Source organism: Phyllostomus discolor, chromosome 13 (genome assembly GCF_004126475.2).
Source record: "Phyllostomus discolor isolate MPI-MPIP mPhyDis1 chromosome 13, mPhyDis1.pri.v3, whole genome shotgun sequence".
NCBI lineage: Eukaryota > Metazoa > Chordata > Mammalia > Chiroptera > Phyllostomidae > Phyllostomus > Phyllostomus discolor.
In genome coordinates, this window is record NC_040915.2 from 1112521 (window position 1) to 1135900 (window position 23380).

Consider the following 23380-nt stretch of genomic DNA (forward strand, 5'->3'; position numbering starts at 1 on the left):
TACTGTATGATCTCACCTATAAGTGGAACCTAATCAACAAAACAAACAAGCGAGCAAAACAGAACCAGAGACATGGAAATAAAGAACAAACTGACAGTGTCAGAGGGGAGGAGGAAGTGGATAAAGGGGAAAGAAGGGGAAGGGCCAAGTCAAGGACCATGTATAAAGGACCTGTGGACAAAGACAACGGGGGAGGAGGGAGACTGAATGTGGGAGGTGGAGGTGGGTAGGGCAGGGAGAGTAATAGGGGAAAAATGAGGACAACTATAACTGAACAATACAAAAAAGTTAAAGAAATAAAATAGGGATTTAAATCGAGTTTATTTCAAAGCTTCATATGTGATGACTTCATTTAAAAAATTTTTTTTTGATTCTCACCTGAGGATAGTGATTTTAGAAAGAGGGGAAGAGAGAGGGGGATGTGAGAAACATTGATCAGTTACCTCCCAATATACCCCACTGGGGATTGAATGAGCAACCTCGGTATGTGCCTTGACGGGGAATTGAACCCACAACCTTTCGGTGTATGGGACTACGCTCCAGCCAACTGAGCCACCTGGACAGGGCCGTTAAGTACTTGTTGAAAAGAAGAGAATCATTTCATTCTGTGTTTCCAGGACTGTGAATTCAAGCCTCTATCATGTACTATGTTCCAGTAGGAAGGAATGATGGAAAGGACCCACATCACGACAGCTAAACCCTTACATCCTCTTTCTGACCAGTTCTGGGGCTCCAAGCGAGGATGCCCTGTTCACACCCAGCACCGGTGTGCAGCTGTTGGTGCTCGCATGCACAGAAAGGCCCCATGCCCTCCCGCAGGCTCTGCTCCTGCTCAGCACACAGGTCTTGGGCTGCCGCTTGTAGGAAGGCAGTCTAACCAGGCACCCCCCACGTGCCAGGATTCTTCAGGAAATTTGCCAAAGTTCTGTGCTCGTGGCATTGACCTAGGGAGTGGGTCTGAGTTTTCCACAGTGTCTCCAAGGTGTTTGTGCCTCAAGGAAGAGTGAGATGGACACTCAGGGCAAACCTGCAGCCCCCTCTCAGGGCTGTGGCCCTCTCAGGGCTGTGTGCTGCAGTGGGGTGGTGGGGGCAGGACGGTTAGAGAATGGATTCAGAATTTCCCCCAACTCTAGAGCACCAAGGCAGAGAAAGTGGGGTTACAGACACCCTTGCTCGTAAGGACTCTGGGCCCCGGAGCTCGGTCTTTCAGAATGTGAAGGGCTGTGTGGCCGAGGGCCTTGAGGGCAGAGCAAATGACAAGTTCCCAATGGCTTGGCAGGCCTGTTCCTCTAGAGCCTGGTTTTGTGAAGCCTCCAGCAGATGGGAGTGACCATTCTGTCACTATTATGATTAATTGACCAGGTTTCCTGATCAAAAACGAACAACATCAGAGAACTGCCTTACTGTCAAAGGTAGCCTCATGCTCAGATCACCCAAGTAGGCACTGGATGAACCTTCAGGCATGCATCCAGCTGTTGTGAAACACGGCCCCTCCCCTATCCCTGCCCCCCTGCCCCTGCTGACAGGTAGCATTTCAGTCAGTTAAGAAAAAGTATTTCAGTCCTGTCTACAATGAAAATGGGAAGGGGGTAAGATAGAGAACTAGATAGAACCCAGGCCAGTATCAAGAGCAGTGCTTGCCTTTTGCAGAGCCTATGAGAGTAAGATCGAGGCTGGCCTGTCTGGAAGGACCCCAGCCCTGTTAAGCAGAGGAAAGACAGTGAGTGGCGGAGGGCTGTTTTGCTCCTGTGGTTTTAAGCAGCGAACATCCTCCAGTGCCTTGGAACCCACGGTGAATCTGAGCACTCGCGCAGTGCATGGGCCACAGCACCCGGGTGCCAGGGCTGGTCCACGGTGTCTCCGGGCTCCACCTTGTGAGCAGACAAGCGCACCGTGGCTCTGAATGTTTGCTTCTGGAATGCCTGCTTTTGAAAACTCACACCAGGGAATCTGCGGGCTACTTCCAGTAAGACATCTAACAGAAATGTTTTATCTTTCAGTTTAAAAACAGTTGCTGGTGTGACTGAAATGTCGACACTCCATCATCCACCTGTGATCATATTAAATGTGTCGTCAGAGATGGCGACGTAGAAATGTGGTCAACTGCCATTTAAACACACGCAAAGTAGACATGCCATACGCTTCTCTTTTAAAATGTATCTGTATTATTTTCACCAATCAAAACACACATAACGCATTTCATTAGAAAACATCAGGCGACATTACTTTTGAGATATACTATCTGAAAGGTCACACTTGTATCTCCTGCTGGCGTGAAGCTTCGGAGGCGCTGACTGGGTGACAAAGCAGAAGACCCCTCCTCACCCCCACACTCAGCTTTTCCTTCACCCAGGCTCTCCTGGGCGGGGGGCCCCAGCTGCAGGCAAGGGCCCTGCTGAGGGTGCCTGGGCCCAGCTCTGCGGCTCTCGTTTGCATCCCAAAGAGAAGACCAGAGCTGGGTGAGCCTCTCCAGATCCCAGATGATCAGTCCTGAGTAGCATGTGTTTCTAGAATGTTCTCTGGAACCTGCACTGGAAGTCAAGACTCAACAAAGTCAAGGCAGGCATTTCCGTTTCGACTGAAAACAAACGAAACAAAACCTAGTCCAAATTCCAGGCTAGTGACAAATTACCAGGCTTATAAAAATATGGGTCCAAAATAGTTACTTCCAGGGTTGTGCACAATATAAATTATAAAAATGAATTGGAGAAGACTAAGCATGTTTCAGTTCTCATCCACATCAGTGCTCACCCTGAGCGCTGCCCGTGCCCCAGCCCACCTCGCTGGCTCACTTGGGAGTGAGGGCCCTGCCGTAGGGAGGCGCTCCCGCAGGACTCTGAGGTCCTCTCCGTGGTCTCAGCAGGAGACCCGTCCACACAGATGCGGGCCCCACCACGGAGCACACAGAGGAATGGATGCGTGAGCGGAAGCCTGTCTGCGGGGTGCCTGGTGAGGGGGGCCCCCTGCACCCTCAGCACAGGGAGCTGCATCAACATAGCTTAGGGCACACAGTACATTTAAAAACCTCTCCCCTCTCTTTGTTTTTCTTTTTCAAGATAGGTTTACTACAGCTTTTAAAAAGAATGTAGGTCACAAACAAGGCCATTTTAAGATGCTTTTATATGCGTAGTAATAACTTTCTTCACTATACCATCAGGCCTCCCAAAACAAAATCATCCCAAACCCCACAGAAGGGTTTTGTGCCTCGGTTGAAGCCACAGGTTGCTTCTGCCTCGGTTGAAATTAGTATTTCCTTCCTGTACCTGAATATGTCTAAATCCCAAAATATAAAACTATTATTTCAATATTACATTTGCTCATCAAAGGTTCCATTTCCCAGTGATGAGGCCAACCAATAAGATACAACTGGTGCAGAGAGAATCATATATTTTAGATAATATTTATAAGCTTTCTTACACAGTCCCTCCTCAAAACAATCCTACAGGATGTTGACCCAACAGCTTTCAAAATAACTGAACACAAGACATGAACCTGAAACAGAATAAGCTCAAGGGGAAGTACCAGGCACACAGGGAGCCGGCCGTGACCCCGGCAGCTCCACTTCTGCAGCGACACCTGGATCCTCAGCATCCCAGTGAACTGTCCTGCCCACACACACAGTCTGAAAGTATCCATTTCAGGTGAGCAGTTTAAATCGGGGATATTTAGCAGTTAACCACTACTCTTTCAGGCATCTGCCCCACACCCCCCTGAAGAGTTTTCCCAGAACACTTGGGATATCCCCGAGGGCAAGGCGTGGCCACCACGTGGGGAACCACCATCAGGCACCAGGTCCGTCTGGTTCCTCAGACAGACCTGGGGAGGCTGACTCTCACACACGGGTAAAGGAGAACACAGCCTGTGATGTCATGTACACCGGGAGTAACGACGTAGGCAGGGACCTGCCGGGCTGTGGGCAGAGCAAGCACTCCTGGAGGTGCCCGGGGTGGCCTTCAGGGATCACTGTAAAACTCTGCTCTAAGGCAGGCGATGGGTTCCCGGAGCTATCTGCCATCATATTATTGAAATGGTGGCTAATACAGTGAATTCCTAGGTAGCATTTTAAGTTAGTAGTAAGTCCAGAAGACCCAGAGAAGAGAGTTAGGGAGAGTAACATTTAAAGGTACACATGTCTTGCACAGCACAGAACAAAGCTTGAAACGTTATCATGCAGTCAAGCTGAAGGGCAGCCCCAGCCTCAGACACCTTGGCGAGAGCAGAGCAGAGTGCGCCCAGGTGTCATGGTTTCAGCAGAGATCACTCTGAGCCCCAAACATGATACACTTTTTAAAACTTCTATTTTTTATTTATTAAATAGATTTAATTATATTCCTTCTGAAATACAAAAGATAGAGTAAATCATACCATAAAAGGTGAGATATGATAATAAGATGGTGGCCAATTAATACATGTACATCTATTTTTTTTCTGGACAGAGTGCCAAGTACTTAAGAGGATTAAGAGATAATTCTAGAAGCAGCACTACCTGGAAGACTATTGGGCATTTAAATACTGATTTCCAAAGTGACAGATGGCAAGTCGGAGCAAGCATTTGTGGTCACATGCATAGAAGTCCCAACAGTGACTGAGGATGAGAAATTGTCACGATGATCACCATACGACTTAAAAAAAAATTCATCCACTCTAATGGCTCACCTGAAATGACCGTGAACAAAATCTCTTCAGACACAACCTGCTTCAACCCTAGGCAGGCGATGTTATGAGGACTGGACAGGGCAGGGCCCTGGGTTTCTCACATGCAGAACACGGACTGTGTCTATTTGGTTCCATCAGCTTCTGGGCACCACAGGCCCACGGAGGTGAGAGTTCCTCACGGACGACGGGCTCGCCGTGCCTTCCGCATCATCGACACCCTTCAAGGGGCCCCGTGGAGGCGTCGAGGCTGCTGTCGGTGTCGGAAGCCAGCGTCTGCTCGGTGGACATGGACGAGATGTCGTTGATGGAGGATGACTGGGAAGGCGTGGCGGCGCTGCTTACGGCTGCATCTGTGCTAAGAAAAGCACACGTAATGAAACCTGGCGCACGACCCTGCAGCAGAGCCAGGCAGTGCGGCCTGGGCACTCCCCGCTCTGTCTTGGGCGTCCGTGTCCATGGGAAGTCAGTCAGTCAGCTGCATGTCTGGAGCGTTTCCTGGAGTCTGTCCCGAGGCCCGGAATCTCAAACACTCCTGTCTTTCCCTGTGACATACCCCTTTTCTTTCTGGTGGTCAAGCATCATCTATGTCCTCCTGTGTAATCATGTTAACTACTTAACAGCACCTGCTGGTTTAAAGAGAATGTTAAAAAAAATCGCTGAATTTACTCTAAAATTATCAATATCTCAAAAGGCTTAAGCCCAAATAGGATTCAAACACAATCGGACATTTTAATAATAATTTCAAACACTTAATCCAAGGAAAACAGCATCAACCTTTGAAGAATTCTTCTGCAATAACAACACCTTCTAAAAGAAGGGCTATATACAAACAAAAAAGGAAAAATGCAATGGCCTCTTGTTCATTTTATTTTTGTTTTGGAAATCTGCAAAACTGACATTTCGAGGCACACGAAATGATCCCGTTTCCTCTCTCCACATTCTGGTCTGGTCTGGGCACAAGTAAAACTCCCAGGCTGCAGAGGCCGGTGTCTCCAGCCTGAAAAGTGGGCTCAGCTCACAGGAGGCTCCTAGCTCTGTGCTGGAGTTGCAGGACCACCGGAGGCCGGGTGGGTCAGGCTTAACGAAAGTGTCAGCGTGCAGAGCGCACGGCACACGTGGGCCAGGAGCAGGGTTGAGGGAGCAGCTCTGGCTGCGGAATCCCAGTGACCAAGCAGGCAGCGCCCTGTGCACAGGCATGAACACCACACACTCGCTGTCCCTGGAGCCACACAGTCACCTTGCTGCCTGTCAGCTGCTCCCACTGGGAAGCTCAAGGGCAAATGGGGTAACTGTGTGAACCATTTTCTCAAAAGAAAACCAATTCCACTGTACCTATGTTCACATTGATTTTCTTGTTTAGCTGTATGGGGCCAGTACAAAGTGGGCCATGCACACAGAAAAGGCTTTAAACTGTTTCCTCATCTACAAATGGAGGGGCGGCAGCTGCTGCGAGGATGAACAATAAGGTTTGTAACAAGGTTCGCTCACTGCCTGGCTGCTCAGAACAGTGTCAGCCGCCATCCCCAGGGCAAACCCAAATGGGGGAGCCTGACTCACAGAAGGAATTTTCAAGTCCAGTGCTGCTCAACCTGGCCTCCACACACTGCCGCTCTCTGCAGAAGCTGTCCAGGGGGAGGACAATGTGCTCACACTCTGAAAGCGAGGACTAACCTGAAGGCTGATCTTTGACAACACCATTCTTGCTTCTTTCTTCCCAGTCCATCACTTCTTTGTAAATCAGCTCTGCAAACACAAGTGCAAGAGAAAGGCTCTGTCAGCCTCCCCACATTGCTAAGCCCCGCCCCCAGGTCCCCGGGAGCCACTCCTGGGCACTGTGCAGTGCCACTTTTCATTGTGACACACAGTCCGTTCATAAAGGTAGTTCACCTGGACCAAACTATGCATGTTTTGATCAATTATATCTTTTCAACCAAACAATATTAAGGCCACCAAAAACGTAGGTGGTTCTGAATCCACAGAGGGGTTTTACATGGCAGGGGGAGGGAGAGAGAACTAGCAAGGTGGCTTTCAGAGAACATCTCTGAGTGTTGGATGTTCTCACCCCCATTTGCACGTTTCTCTCCATTGTTACCGTGGTTTCTTCTCCACCCGTGACCAGAATCCATAGGGGCTGGACGCCCTACAGACTGGCCAGAAATTAATCCAAATACCTAACTTTTTTCTTGGCTCCAACCTCAGTTTTCCTCAGTTTTCATTTATGAGAAAAACAATCACTAGTAAGTAAGCTATTAGGGGTCCTTGAAAGTTCAGTCTTCGTGAACTGACAGGAGCCAAGCTTCTGCACACAGCTCGGGGCACAGGCCCTGCTGAGAGTGGGTGCAGTCACGGGCCCCCTGGCCCCTGGGAGGGAGGCCCCAGGAGGGGCTGCTACTGCTTCTGTGAGACCACAGCTCTCAGTTACCCCTGACTCTCATCTTCAATGAAAAATTCTCTTTATTGCTGGTTTGCTTGGTTAATCTTATACTGGTAATAAAAATTATTTGCATATCTGTGATCCCCAATTTTGCCCAAATGTATTTTAAAACACGCATCCATAACGTAGGAACGCAGCAGAAGCTCCCATGGAGGCCCCAGGGAAGGCCCCCTCATCTGCCTCTCGGGGACATGTAAATTTGGGTTCCTCAACATTTTGCAACACGTTATCAAGGTAAGTGAGTTACCATTACTGCATTTAGTTTACAAACCAGGATTTGCTCATGTCAGGTCATGTGAAAAAGCCCTATTTTTCTCTTCTGAAGCCAATAATAAACAGCTCTTCTTTAACTCTGTTACTTTCAAGCTCTTTCTCCTGGGGAGTGGGGAGACAGAGGCTGGTGGTCTGAAAAGTGAAAGCTCCCCTTTCACAGGGCTTCAGGGCGTGTCCTAGGTAAGGGTCAAAATTAGTAAGCTCACCCTTACCTTTCCACTCTTCAATTGCATGTTCTCTTTCTTCCAACTGGGCATCATAAATTTGAGGTGGTGGCTAAAAATTAAATTACATGTAAAGTCAACAGTTTGCAAAATAATGAGGCATGAAGAAAAGGCAGAATCACTTGGAAGACTTCTCATATATTTATGACATGATATGTATTTTGCCGTGTATGATGTGCATTTTTTGCCCAAAATTTTGAGGGGGAAATAAGGATCCACATTATACGTGGGTAGTACTAATTCCCATAATTATGAATTATACATGGGAATCACCATATTTGACAGTGTATAATGCACACTCACATTTTTGGCCTGAACTTCCAGGGAAAATCTTTCATTTTAATTTTTTAACGTAATTATTTATTTATTTATATTTGGAAGCAAAACCATTATCATATTTTAGGGTATTATTTTGCATATGGATATTGCTACTGCTTCCTAGAATTATACTTTGAACATATTAGCATAAGTAAAAGAATTAAAACCATTTATATAGATACAGAATTAACACTAGCCATGTATAATGCACATCCTTATTTTTCCCCCAAAAATTTGGATAAAGAAGTGTGCATTATACATGGCAAAATATGGTAGTTTCTTTCAAACGTGGCTCATGATAGGTTTCTTCATAAGGGTGATATATAAGTTGTAGAATCAAAGTACCACATTTTGCTGTATATAATGAACTGATGCATATAACGTGAACCCGTGTGTTTGGCCCAAACTTTCGGGAAAAAAAAATTTTATTTTTAAAATTCAATTATTTATTTATTTATGTTTAGAAACAAAACCGATGATCATATTCCAGGGTGTACTTTGCATATGAATATCGTTATTGCTTTCTAGAGTTACACTTTTAATGCATATGAATAAATACAAGAATCAAAAACATCTAAAATTTTTTTTAGTTTATTTTATTTTTAGACAGAGGGGAAGGGAGAGAGAAAGAGAGGAGAGAGACATTAATGTATGGTTGCCTCTTGTGCACTCTTTCTGTGGACCTGGCCTGCCACTCAGGCGTGTGCCCTGACTGAGAATTGAACCAGTGACCCTTTGGTTCGCATGTCCATGTTCAATCCACTGAGCCACACCAGTCAGGGCTAAGAACATTTATATAGATATGGAATTAGTACTACCCATGTATAATGCTCATCCTTATTTTTCCCTCAAAAATTTGGGCAAAAAAGTATGCATTACATATAGCAAAATAATTTTTAAAAATTACCAAAAAAATGGAGTTATTATGGTCCTCTATATAATCACATGACCTAAAACACTCTAAATATAGCTGCCCCAATGCAGCTATAAAATGAGCCCTCACAGCTGCTTCCTGCCAACCGGCCGGGACAATGCTGCGCCGGGACACGTGGCAGGTGGAACGCACAGGCCAGACACACAGTCCTCCAGGCAGAACTCCGAGCTCAACCCCTGCCTATGCGCACTGCTCCAAAATGTGCTTAAAAGTCAGACGTTGATGTATCAGACTTTGTTCACATAAAACACTGTTTGAAATGGTGATTGGATCCGTAGGCCCAGACACACAAATGTGTACTACGTGACTCATAGTAACAAACCGCCCATAGCAGGGTGCCTCAGGGAGGGCACAGGAGCACCTATGCAGAACACAGCGCCCCCCCCCCCCCCCCGCCAGCCCCCACAGCGCCCCCTGCCCAGGAGCCCTGGGAGGGACAAGCACACCAGGACTTTCCACAGGTTTCCTAGCCTGACTGGGGCCTAAACTAGATGATGGGACCAAAGCCAGGTGCACAATGGAGGCTTAGAGATGGCGACGTGATGACCACATGTCAGCCCTGCAACCAAGAACACGATAGTACTGCCACAGCACAAGCTTGTGCGCTCCCAAGGAACTCGGAGCTGCGGCCCCAGAACGAGTGTCCCAAAGGGCTGTGGCCCCGGTCACATAGCCTCTTTGTGGTCCTCTGGAACCCAGGACTTGCCATCCTGACTTGGCCATTCCAGACTCTGCCTGCCCCCGCCACCCACAGTCGCTCGCTCACCGCTTCTGCTTCAGCGGGGTCGTACCACACGGCGATGTAGGGGTGGCGCAAGGCCTCATCCACAGAGATTCTCCTGTCAGGGTCTATCACGAGCATTTTTGACAGCAGATCTCTGGCTTGACTTGCTAGAGTGAAAGAGAGTGAAAACAAATGATAGGATTAGTAACTAATGCTATTTATCTGAAAACTGCACAATAAGGAACTTCACATGACAGCACAGATAGAACAAAGATACATTAACTCTGATAGTTTCTTGATTGGTTCAAGATCGACAGAGCCTTTTTCTTTAAGAAGAAGCGAAGCAGTCCTGGCTGGTGTGGCTCAGTGGACTGTTTGCCAGCCTGCAAACCAAACGGTTTTGGGTTCAATCCCCAGTCAGGGCACATGCCTGGGTTGTGGGCCAGGTCCCCAGCAGGGAGCACATGAGAGGGAACCACATACTGATGTTTCTTTCCCTCTCTCCAAAAATAAATAAACGAACTCTTAAAAAAAAAAAAAGGATAAGTGGAGTGGCCCCTTTCACTGGAAACTGGGCTTTCAAATTTGGTTTCAGCCACCGGACCTGGGCGAGGACAGGGCCCCACGCTGCGTGGCCCAGGCCAGGGCAGGGAGCGCCAGCGAGCACTTCCTTCCGATGTAGAACAGACCTTACAAGCCACACAATAACCTCACGCTCACACAGTACAGAACACTTCACAGATGCCTCTGCTCTGCCTACCTGTACACAATGTTGTCAATATTCACTTTTAAAAATATCTAGAGATTACTACAATAATTAGAAAAACCCAACAAGTCCAATAACTTAGTTACATTCGAGGCTCATGTAGGTTCTGGCCATTGAAGTTGACACAGGCAAAGGAGAGATGGGGGGCTTTTCTGGCTGAGGGGCAGGTAACCTTGATGTGGAGAGGAATACACCCATTCTCCCTTAAATCACATTTCAGTGATGGACACAGAAGGGAAGAGCTTTTTTTTATTGGAACTACTACCATATGGTTTCTGACTTTTCAACTGGGCTAGATCTTTAGTTGAGTATTCTGTAAACCCAAAAACTTGCAAAGTACCAATCGCTGTAATTAACATATGAACCTTTCAGGCTGGTGGGAGTATTTTTATTTTGGCCAAAGGCTTTAGTTAAACCATTTTATTGAGGACAAAACTGCTAGGTTGTGGAGCTTTCTCTCTGGAACACCCTTGTGCTGGCCTGTAAATGGTTTTTACTCGAGGGTTTCAACTACTGTGTCTCCCAATGTTCCTAGGTTTTAGAACACAAACATGGAAAATGAAAGCTTCACCCAGGTTACGAAAATTAGTACAAGAAAAGAGGATATCTTACTTTTAATTTTGTCTCGTTCCGATTCTGATGGGAATATCCAATCTGGGAAGAGTTCTTCAAATTTGATTCCTGGATACTTTGGTCTGTTTTCTACATAATTCCTCACTGTCGGCTGGAGTTTCTTCATGAAATCTGCAGATGGCGTTCCTAACTGCTCAATCACTTTATTCCACTGATCAATATCTGAGGAGTCTCTTGAGGAAAATACAACTGAAATGCTTTATATTCCCATTATATGAAGTAGCATCATTCAAAGAAAAATCAATTATATTTATACCCGCTAACAAGTAAGTAACTAGACCACCCCTACTGGGTCACTTTAAAGTAATATTCAAATAAGGTTTGAGTGTCCAAGTTGAGATCATTAAAAAAAAAAGAAACTCTCACACTCTGCATCTTTATTAAATCAACGTATTGAGGTCTACATGTCTTTCCATTCCAGGTCAAATTAGTTATCTTGTAACCGAAGAATAACTATGACAGAAATGCTTATACATGAAATTAGACTATAATTACATATGCAAGGTGAAATCAGTTTTCATACTAAAGGAGACCTATGGGATCCCTTGGGTCATAGCTGGAGAAGCAGAACCCTCAGACGCAGGGTTCACACCTGCTGCTTAGCTACCATTCCCACATGCACAAAAAAACAAACAAGCAAGAATTGTCTGTACCTGTATCTCTAACTCCCAGCCTTTTTCTCTCTTAAGAAAGTCCTCTTGTCAGCCTTTTCCCCCATCACTCCTTGAAAGTTAGCCCATCAAGGCTGCCAGTGACCACCCCTTACGCCTCACCTTTCTGCCTGCGTCACATGGCTCCCCTCAGTACATCTAACCCCCAACCACCTCTCAGGTCCCCTCTCTGGGAGGGGCCTGTGCTTCCTTTCCCACTCCTCTTCTTTTTGCTACCCCAGGGCACAGCCCCTTTCTTCTCTCTCTCAGCCCTCCTTCCACACCAGCATCTTGGCTTTACTCAGCACAGCAGACTGACCACCCCTGTTGATTACTCCATCCCTTGCCTCCTTCCTGAGCTCAACTCTTGACATCTCCAGGGTCTGACACATGTCTCAGACCCCAACAAGGCTCTCCCGAAGGGCTAACCTTCAAAATGCATGCAGTGTTTCAGCCCTCTCCATCCCCAACCCCCCGCCATCCTGGTGGTCTCCCTGCTTCAGCCCTTGACCTTGCAGGTCTCACCCTCAGCTCAGCAGTTGGGCCACCCTGTCCCACTGAAAGTCAGATGGAAGCCTAGGAATGGGCGGGCACTCAATACATAGCTACTGGACCTGTGGTCAGCAGTTGGAGCAGGGCAAGGACGATGGGCCAGGTGCAGAAGGTCACCAGGGTGGAAAGCCCTGGGTACCTAGCAACAGGCAAAACTGGGAAAGCAGGGACCTCACCCCCCACAGTGGCCTTTCCTCCCCTGGAATGTCACTGGTCCCCTGACCTCTCCTTCCCTGGCATGTTGCCAGTGATGCAGGTTAGACCCCTTAGTATGGAAATGAAGAAGGAGGCCAAAGAACAGCCCTTCAGCAGTGAGCCCCCAGGACGGTGAGGTTCTGACTCCCATCAAATGCATCAAATGCATTTTGGTCTCGGTTGTGTTTCAGCTCCAGCCCAGAAAAGCAGGAAACCAGACAAGTGACACCATCACTGCCTCAGGAGCCCCTGCCCTGGCACCAACCAGTCAGTGGAGACCATGACCCTGAAAGGACACACCTGGACACTGATGACTGTTGTATTGGCATCGTCCCCAGGACCTCCCCTAAAATCTCCACCCTTAAAAGCCCTGAGGATGGAGCACCCAGAATGCTTGCTGTCCCTCCTTGGAACTCCTGGCATCTCTCCCCTCCCCGCCTCTTCCCCCCAGGTGGCTACCTTTACTTTCTCTGGCCTAAGCTCCAAGGGCCCTTCTTTTGCCTCTGTAACTTGTTTCCTGAGTGCATTTCTTCTATTGCTTACTCCTTCTACCTCTGTGACTCTCAAACTACACGGTCTCTTACAGTTCAAGTTGTGGCTCTGAATTCTTTCCCAGCCAGAACTCAAGGACCGAGGATGCTGAACCAAGGTCAGGTCTGACCCCGCCGGTACAACACCTGAAGCTGCTCTCGCTGCTGCCAGCAGATTCATGATGAAGGGCCATGTCTACAGAGTTCAGGGGGCTGGATAACGGGAGGACAGTCCTGATTGGCCTGGCTGATGTCCTGGGTGTGTGAAGGCGCCACTGTGCTCTTGTTACACCACAGAGAGGCCAGGGCTCAGGGTCTTGACTCCTCAAGGATGCAGACAGCGCGTGGGAGCCTGGCTAAAGCTTCCTCTTTCTCACAGGCCATGTTAGCACAGGAGCTCCTTTTCGACCCCAAGTCACGAATATAAAATAATCTCGAAAATTGTAATCTGGTTTCCAGGATCTTTTTCTATCCTAGTAGTAATTCTTAATCTAATGTATGAAAAATTGGCAAAGTTATCTTTGGAAATTATGTCAATCTCCATGTATGTTCTGAGAATGACATTGAGTGACCTTACATATATAACTATTAATTGCTGGCACTGCAAGATATTGATGTGTAAAGCAAGAGTTTTAAATTATTAATGTACCCAAAAGTACCCATATTTTTCATTTTTATACTTTCTGAAAAGCACATTTCTTAATACTAAAAGAAAAGGCACAAAATGAATAAGAACTGAGACAACCTGAATGTTAAGTAGATACTTCCATATTATGTACCTTTAGAATATGTCAACTTTTCCCTTTTTAATTGACTTTATTTGCAAAATAAAGCCCTCCTTACAGTTTGAAACAAACAAGTGTAAGGTAGGCTATGGAAAACTGCTAGAAAATTTACTAGAACAAAATAAATTGTTGTATTTAATGTCACATAAAATCTGTGATGTGGAAAATGTAAAGGAAGGTAAATAAAATCACAGAAACAAAATCTTTTCATTCCAAATTTGTGTTGTGAAGAATTTATAATACAAGAAAACCACCCTCATGAAATTATAAAAAACTAAAATTACTTTAGCAAAATACAAACATTTACTACACAGCTTGATTTCCTTTAAAAATAACCATTAATTGGCATGAACTGAGATGCTTAAAGCTTTCATTAAAAAAAAAACCCAAAAAACCAAAGACTAATGAAAATAATAAGTGGTGAGAACACAAATAAAAAAGGACATATGTGAAGAACAATGTTTGAGTAAAAAATATTAACGATGGAAGAATATGAGGGATATGAGGAAAGAAAGCTATTACATTACCTACTCTACTTTATGCCATGTCATTAATACAATTTCCTGACCACAGAATAAGTTAATCTTTTGCATTTTATATTTATTTAGACTTCCCAGTATCTCACAAAATAACCTGCTAAAGGATCTTTAAAAAATTTCTATAAAATGTCAGCAAAGTCACAAACAAGAAAATTCACCACATATTGCTCCTCACAAACTTTTGCTTTAATCTTTTTCATTTAGGTTGTGGGTAGTGTGCTTCAGTTCTCTGGGGGAAAGTATTTTAAGTACATAGATAATTAACAAAATGGTATATTAATTTAATAACACAGTAATACTAGCCTATTAGATTTAGATAGCAACTTGCCTAGTTAAATTAATTGAATGAACCACATAAACAGTATTTGCATTTATATCAGGATACATTCATCAAACAATAAATAAGTTTCGAATAAGCTACTTTTGATAAAATTAAGAGCCAATTTTAACTGGTTTAACTTAACTCCAAACCTCAATAAAATCATTGGAGGTAGTCAAGTGAAAAAGGAAATGCCAAGGAGAGCCATTTGGTTTGTGATGCCAACTGAACAAGCACGATAAAGCCCCCATGAGCCCAGTCTGGACTTGGGACAGTGTCCTCCAAGCGCTGGCTGCCCGCGGGTTTAAGGGAAGCACGGCGGGGAGGTCCCAGGAAGGATACGGTCAGTGCCTTGGAATATCACACAACCTTTCACCAGCTCGCCCATGATGCACCCCACTGACCAGATGTCAACTGAAAATAAAATGAAATGATGAAATTATAAAGTGCCATGAACAAAGCAAAGGTGAGGAAAAGGAACTTGAACAGTGCGCTGAACATACAAATGTGGAAGAACCAATCACTAAGGGTGAACGTCACACAGCGGGAATGTCGTTGGCATCCAGTGGAGCCGCTGGTACGCAGCGACGTGGGGTTTCAGAGCCGAAGATTCCGAAACTTTATAGCTTAAAAAGCGACTGAGACCCTAGGAGCAAGCAGTGCTTGTCCACCCAAAGACGCTTCAGGCCACACCCGCGCTGCCCAGCCCTGCGGCCAAGGCAGGGTCTCTCCGTGAAGGATACAGTCTCTTCCTGGGAACAGGACTTTATGGAGGACCATTTCTGCCATGATGCACCCGACAGACCAGATGTCCACTACCAAACACCAGGTGATTAAAACCAGCAGCAGGCCCACACCTCTTTCCTCAGAGCCCCTCCCACACAAACACAGACCCCGCTGGTTAAGGGAGCTTTTGAAAACACCCCACACCTCCCAAAAGACCTTTTCTAAGTCGCCTGTTGGCGTCAGTGGGGCCTCACAGAGGCAGCCTTGCCTTCCTGGGGCCAGCTTTCCTCTGCCTGCCCAGGCCTTAGGCAGCGGGCAGAGGCTGTTTGGTGCCCCTGCTGCAGGCTGGGGTGGGGGGGAAGGTGTCCAGAAATCTTCTCTCCCTTTCACAGGAAACAAGAGAAGCCCACAGAGCAGGGTCTCTCACAGTGGGTATGCAGGTTACAGAACAGCTAAGTCAACCTGAAGCAAAACTCACTTCACGATTCAGGCAAACGTTCAGCTTTCTTTCTTTTCGACAAATTCATGAAAAGCTAGGTTTGAAAGAGATCTGATATTGCTAAAATAAGTTTTGATGTCAAAAACCCCATGATTTTATGCACAAAGAACATGTATTATTCTGTTTAGGTCAAGTTTGAAGATAAGCAAAACTGATCAATGGTGCTAGAAATTAGGGTGAAGGTTTCCCTTGGGGCTGAGACCTGGGGGACTTGGGGGGTGCTGCTGGCCTGTGACTGCATTCCCATGGAGCACATACGGGAAATCTGCAGACTTTCCTGTAAGTATGTTACACTTTGATAAACACTCAAAAGCACCAACTTCAAAAGTGAGTGACTTTAACTAATGGAAAAAAAAATTAATGATTTGTTACACGTGGACTATGATAATCTGTGGGTAACCCAGGCCCCACTTGGTATTTCACGCAGCTCACAGGGAAGAGACAGAACCAGGACAATCAGCCCAGTCTGGAGATGCCTTGGCCTCTTTCGGCTCCATGCGCACTCACCGTTCTCCTTGTAGCCCATGCCCAGGATGACTTCAGGTGCCCGGTAGTACCGCGTCACCACATAGGGGGTCATCATGAAGTTGGTGCATGCCGTCCGTGCCAGGCCGAAGTCCAAGATCTTCAGGGTGCAGTCTGACTTGACGACGATGTTGCTAGGTTTCAAGTCCTGGGACAGAAATGGTTTAAATGAATAAAGTGAATCAAAGCACATAAACAAACCACCTCACAATGGCACAGACCGAGGGGTTTCTGACTACTGAAGTGCCTGACGGTGCTGCTGGGAGGAGGGAAGCGGGACGGAACCCTGGCCTTTGGGAACAATTTGTGAAAACCCTACTCTCCAACTGAAACGAATACATGTACACCTAAAGAGGTCAGATGGTAGCCCTCACCCCCATGTGGAAACCTTAATGGTCTATCTTTGCTTAAAACCTTGTTAGGTGGAACTGGCTGGGCTGAGAGCCCAAGGTCCATAAGGCATGGGGCTGCCAGTGGGTAGGAGCTGTGCCACCCCGGTTCTGGACAGCAGGCACGGTGAACCTGGCAGCCATGGGGAGCACTGGCTCCTGAGCAGGAGGAGAAGAGGGCAGTGAGAGACGGGTATCTCCTCCAGTTCAAGACCGTGATCAGCCCATGTTGTGGAAAGTACAGTTTAACAGCAGGCCCAGTACCCAGTGCCAGAACTCCATTCAAGGGACGCCCCCAGCATGGACAGATGAGCTGGGAAGGATGTGCCAGTGGGCGGCTGCTGGACCGGCTACGCCCCAGCACCAAGCAGCAGTGCTGTGATGGCGGCTGGTCCAACAGCTGCTGCAGCACTGGTAAGCGCTGTGTTTCCTGCTGCTGAAGCTGACCGAGCAACTCATCAGCGAGTGCCTCCTCAGCCTCAGCTGGCAGCCTCAGCACCTCCTCGTGGTCAGTGAAGATCACCCTGAACTGCTTGGCTAAACGCAGGACCTCACCTCAGGGCGGGCAGCACAAACACCCCTACAGGGGCCCCACAGTGAAGAACTGCATGGAGAGAGGGCTCCCTGGCTCTCTTGTGCTGGGTGCAGACCTGCTGCATGCATGACCTGAGCCCTTGCAGCCTGAAGCCAGGCCTCAGCAGGCACTGGTCCCTTGGGAGAAGAGGGAGGCGTCATGTGGAGACCTTGGCTTTGGCCACTTCTTGGGTTGTACACTTTGGCTTCACTCCCTACCAGGCTTTCCCAGTTGGGACTGGCATGTAAAGCAGCTTGGAAACACAAGCGAGTGGATCACATTTGAAAAAAAAACTGCAGGCCAGGTGTGTGGAGGGGCCAGTACGCTGGGTGCCTCCACCATGCAGCTGCTTGGGGACCTGCGGTCACTTGTGTGCTCATCGGGGCCCTGCCCTGCAGAGTTACTCACTGGGCTTCTTTGGGGTGGTAGGGAGATGATGACGCTTTATACAGGAAAATGCCTCACCTTGCCAGTCGCCTATATTCAAGGCAACTGTCTTGTGTTCTTGAGGGTCATGAGTTCAGTCGTCCCTTCCCCCAGATACAATGTTTGGCCTCTTCAAATGTGCCTGTTCTCTCAAAGTAGCTGTTTTGGGTTTTGTTTTGAGTCTTCAGCAGTGGGCCCTGAACACTGTATGCTGACATCTACAACTGTCTAAAATCTCAAAGATACTGTTCCATTCTAACCCAGAGCCAAGCTTCCAGTAGCGGGCACCACATGCTCTCAGATTCTTTTCTGGGGGTATTGGGGACACTTGTAAATCTATATGTGAGCCCCATTTTAAACATAAATTCTGACTTAGTTGTCCTGGAAGATTTCATTCTTGTCACCTAGAAAAACTGAAATCAGCTGTCCAGATATGGGACTCAGACTCAAGACCTGTTGGTATGAGGCCCAGGGAGGGCATGAGTGAGGGGCACAGCCTGTGAAAAGCATTGACTGGTCACCATGATGAAAACCACAATGTGGGCTCTGATCCAAACCCAGCTACATTGTAACTACTGGGAGGTGGGGGGACCTGACTGGTAAGGGTTATGGTCAGTAAAAGAAAATCACATCAGTAACCTTAAGCTCCAAATTTTTAAAAAAGTCAACAAATAGAGATCTAATCATATTAGTTCAAGATATGGAGATAAACACTAAAACAACAGCTAAAAGAAGTGAAAGAGCTTGCTTCTGGGGACTCTGCTCTTTTTTTTTAAATAAACATTTGTAGAATTATTTGATCCTTGATTAAAATAAAAAACAAATCAACCAGGTAATTCAGCGAGTTGCAGGACAATTATGTACAAGATGAACCTGTTTTCGAAATATAAGCTAAGAAAGACATAAGTATAAACAGATACATTGGTTTCAGCTTTCACAGGAAGTCTGTATCCACAGGAAGTGAGGAAGGAAACACCCCACCTGGCACAGGTTACCTTCAGGTGGCAGTGGAGTGCTTAAGGATTCCCATTTCTTTTAATTTTTCAAATCATGTAAAGTAAAAAGTGGTGGGATTATGATTTATTTTTAAATAACTAAAATTTATGCAGAGTGTAAAGTCATCTTACTGACCAAAACTGAAAATGCATATCTGTGTGTGTGGAACTGATGGAAAGTGTGCATCTGTGTGTATGGTATTGACTGAAAGTGTGAGCCTGTGTGCCAGGTACTGACTGAGAGTGTGAGCCTGTGTGCATGGCACTGACTAAAAGTGTGAGCCTGTATGCACGGTACTGACTGAAAGTGTGAGACTGTGTGCATGGCACTGACTGAAAGTATGAGCCTGTATGCACAGTACTGACTGAAAGTGTGACACTGTGTGCATGGTACTGACTGAAAGTGTGAGCCTGTATGCACGGTACTGACTGAAAGTGTGAGACTGTGTGCATGGTACTGAAAGTGTGAGCCTGTATGCACGGTACTGACTGAAAGTGTGAGACTGTGCACGGTACTGACTGAAAGTGTGAGACTGAGTGCATTGTACTGACTAAAAGTGTGAGCCTGAGTGCCTGGTACTGTACCCAGACAAAGGATGGGGTGGGTTAGCAGTATAAAGATTAAACGCACTTTCTCCCCTCTCAGTACCTGGAAGAGGGGTGAGGTGGGCACACAGGGCGTTTCAGTTTTGTTTTATCTACCTTTCCCACGTGAGCATGGGGCACTTTTACAGGTGGGGAGCCTGGCAAGCGTCACAGAGTATGAGCAGGATGGAGAGCTGGCCCACAGAACCATCTGCTCAGGTCTTCTCAGGTTTCCGTGCACCACCTTTGGATTGTAGCTGCCCTCTGGCCAGCAGCTGTGGGCCTGAGCTACAGGGTCTGCACATCCCCTAACACCGGCCCCTGTTGGCTGTAGCTCTTACCAGGTCCCAGCACTGGACAATGGTGCTGTCCTACAAATCTCCAGGCTCGAGGGGGAGGAGACAAGGCAAACCCTTGCCCTTTATAAAATTAGTAAGACTTAACATAATAATTTGGGCACTTATTCCAAAGCATCAATTTAATATAAAATGTACTTAAGAGATATTAAGAATTCCTTAATTTGTATAAATGCCTATGAAAATTTTAGGAAGAGAAATACAAAGTACGTTGGGAAATCATTTTTAATTAAAAAAAATGTATTATTTTGAATGCAGATTCAACAGAATTTGTATTATTCTAACTGAACACTTGGTGGCAGCAGAGGCTTCATTTTACATAATGGTTCACCAGTCAGGAGCCAAGTGCTCATCAGTGAGTCTTCCAGGACTGGACAGGCCCTGGGAGGACCAGGGATGCCTCCCCAATGCTGGCCTCGTGCTGCAGACCTGAGGCTCATGACAAGGTCAAGGGCTAGGCCCTCTCTGAGTGGGTGGGCTCTGTCACCATGGAGACCTCCATTCAGCAGCTGTGATGGGACCAACCTTCCTGGCACCTAATGGACCTACTACACCATTGAAAATCTCTCTCTTTTTCTCTATATGGATAGGTTTCATTGTTCTTGTCTATCTTTCTCTGTATACAGATTTAGTTCCAAGAAATGACAATTTCTTGATGTTGAAACATAATATCTAAAGAATCCATGAACAAAATTAGTATGGTAATAATTTAGAGAAAGCTATATATGATTCCAATAAAATTACATTGTTTCCACCTTTAATCTCACTCAACATTTTATTTGTTTCAAACTTCTATCATGGTGCTCTGTTTCTACAGCAGTCCAAGTCAAAAAAATAAAAACTCATACAACCAGCTTAGAGAATTCCATTGTGTCTCCCTGGTTTTTAACTGTTACTTCCTGACAGTACAGGCAACTCTGTCATCCAACGCCAGTCTTAGTCCATTCAAGAGGCCCACCCAGGTGGATGCTGGAGTGGCAGAATGTTTCAATAGAAGAAACAGATATTTGGGCCATAATTTATGCAAGATTTCTCAAACACCTATATTATTTACTACTTGGCTTCTAAATTTCCCTATCCCAAATCTAATCCCTTGATTCATTAAAAATGGGATTTCAAATACAGCAAAAACAGTAATAGGTGAGTATGGGTAAACAGTATGTGGGAGTTCTTTGTCCTATTTTTCTGCAGTATGAAGATGAGCACCTGCCGCTGGTCTGCATTTAATGTGGCCCACATGGGCCCAGGCCAACCAGGTGAACGCAGATGTGTTCTGATCTCAACAATGTTTAACTCAACACAATCCTACAGTTTATGTGGCTTTTCAACACTGACATATTTTTTAAAAATATTAAGTTCTTTTGTACTTGGAAGATTCTGACAACAAAATGATTGTGATTAAAAAAAAAATGAATATGGCATCACTACTTACTCGATGAATGATACCGGCTGAATGGAGGTGTTTAATACCACAGAGCATCTGGTAAAGAAGGTAGGACATTCTTTCGTGGTCCAACTCCATATGAATAACCTGACATAAGTTAGCATCCATTAATTCCATAACCAGATACCTGAGGGGGAAAAAGGCCAGCCATGTACACATAAAAATCATCCAAAATTCCTTTATGGCTATTAAACCAGAATTTTTATGAAACAGTAATAGCTTACCTCCTAGTCAACACACTGGCTAAAGTAAAATAACTTTTCTCTAAACATTTCATAAGGTATCTTGAAAAGAAGAACTGTACAATGGAACTTCATAAAACTTAAAAACACAACTAGCAATGCAATGTCTTTCAAGTTAAAAACATTTTTTATGTCATAGTAAATTGAATCTCACACATCCAAATTCTCCTACACCTTAACTTTTTTTACTATGTAATCATTTTTACCAATATAGAAACCTGCTGTTATTTCTCTCATATTAAGAAAGCCTGATCCCTGGAGATGTAGAAGGAATAGTCAATAATGTTGTAACAGATATAGTGCCAGGTGGGTACTGGACTTAATCAGGGGATAACTTCCTAAGTTATGTAATGTCTAATCATGGTGTTGTACACCTGAAGCTAACATGATACTGTATATTATCAATAATTGGGAAATAAATTAATTTTAAAAAGCCTGACCTCACTTTCCCCAGAAGCTACTCTGCCCTACTTTTTTATTCCCTTTGTAAGCATAACTCCCCAAAGAGGTGTCTATGCTCACCATTTCCAATTCGCCTCCCATTTTCCCTTCATCCTGCTTTGATCAAACTTTTGCCCTTCACTCTGCTGAAACCTTCCTCAAGACCCTCAGTGACTTCCATGTTGCTAAGTCCTGGCTGGCAGCACCTTTTTCCTCCCCCACATCTTACTTGTGGCCTCCCTGTCTGTCACAGCCTCAGCAATCTCCTCTGGCCTCTGGTCTCAAGGTTTTAAATACCATCTACAGACCACCAACCACACATTCTTACCTTCAACTCACACCTCTCTCCAGGCTCATTTATCTAACTGCCCACTTCACGGTTCCACGTGAGTGTCCAACAGATACCTCGACGTCCTGTCCAGAGCTGAGCTCCTGAGTGCATCCTGAATGTGCTCTCCCTGCAGCCTTCCCCATCTCGGTTGAGAGCATTTTCATCCATTAGATCGGTCTGAAGCTCCAGGGGCCATCCCCAGCGCCTCTCGCTCTCTCACCACACGTCCTCTCTCTGAGTGAGTGCTGCAGTTCCACCTTCCGAACACTTTCAGCACCCAGTCTCGCCCCTTGATCCACATTAGTAACCCTCTGGTCTAAACGAAGCCACCATGGCCTCTCACCCAAATTGCTGCCCAACTGGTCACCTGTGTCCCTACAACTTATGGCGGGTTCTCAAAACCCAGAAACCAAAGTTATTCTTTAAAAACAGAAGTCAGATAAGCTCCTCCCTCTGCTGACAGTCTTACTTACTTGCCTTTGAATAAAAGGAAATCCTTCCAGGGGCCTAGAAGGCCAACAGTGCCTGGCTCCATCCCTTCTCATCCTCTCCTCTGCTCCCTGCGCTCCAGCCCACTGGCTGCCTGCTGTCCTCAGAACACATCAGGCATGCTCCTACTTCTGCTCCTTTGCACTGCCTATTCTCCCATCTCAAGTCCATCTTCCCGTAACTATCTGCAGGACTAACCTCTTTACCTTCTCCAAGGCTTTCTTCAAATGCCACCAATCCAGTGAGGTCTTTCCCCAAGCCCTCCTCCTTAAAACTCCAATCTGACTCTTAACACCCAGCACTCTGAATCCCCTGGCCCAGCTCCACCTTTTCCTCAGCACTGCCAGTCCCAGTGTGTGACATTGTGACATCGTCCCTGTCTCCATACTTCTTATGTTGATTGATTCTCTCTCTTCCTTTGCATTCCTGCATGCTTGAGGAAGGAGGGTGACCACCAGCAATTCTTAAGTACTAAAAGGGATTTTTTTCTTGTTTTGGTCACTAAAATATGCCAAGTCTAAGACAGTGCAAACACAGGGCTGGCCATCAAATATTTGTTGGATGAGTGAATACACCAATAACTTTAGAATAAATTCATATTTCATTTCATTGTTAGTAACTCTATTTCAGATTTTAGAGATGCACAATATTTAATGACTTAACCATTTTAAATAATAATTGTAAACACCTGAACCCTACAATCCTGGCTTTTGAGGAACTGGAGAAAAACATTTTTATATTTCAGTAAAGCAAATTAGTGGCATTAACAGTCATTGTCTGCTTTGAAGAATTGTTTCCAGTCATCCCTAATCTGTTAAGGAGATGA

At 45.9% G+C, this 23380-nt stretch overlaps 1 protein-coding gene across 4 annotated transcripts in view; it reads right to left on the reverse strand.

Annotated features, from left to right (window-relative positions):
• Positions 1 to 4284: 4284 nt before the first annotated feature.
• The window catches only part of MAPK9 (mitogen-activated protein kinase 9), a 43984-nt gene continuing 24888 nt past the window's right edge, over positions 4285 to 23380 (reverse strand). For 2 of the 4 annotated variants that reach the window (XM_036014696.1, XM_036014698.1), the window contains exons 5-12: positions 21040 to 21178; positions 16265 to 16430; positions 14875 to 14946; positions 10942 to 11124; positions 9606 to 9730; positions 7576 to 7639; positions 6328 to 6399; positions 4285 to 5006 (exon numbers count right to left, since the gene is read on the reverse strand). In XM_036014696.1, coding sequence (XP_035870589.1) covers positions 4864 to 5006; positions 6328 to 6399; positions 7576 to 7639; positions 9606 to 9730; positions 10942 to 11124; positions 14875 to 14946; positions 16265 to 16430; positions 21040 to 21178 — 964 coding nt within the window. In that variant the 3' untranslated portion in view covers positions 4285 to 4863. Of the gene's footprint in view, positions 5012 to 6327; positions 6400 to 7575; positions 7640 to 9605; positions 9731 to 10941; positions 11125 to 14874; positions 14947 to 15275; positions 15348 to 16264; positions 16431 to 21039; positions 21179 to 23380 lie in introns of all 4 variants that reach the window. The other 2 variants (XM_028528057.2, XM_036014697.1) reach the window with 2 other exon arrangements.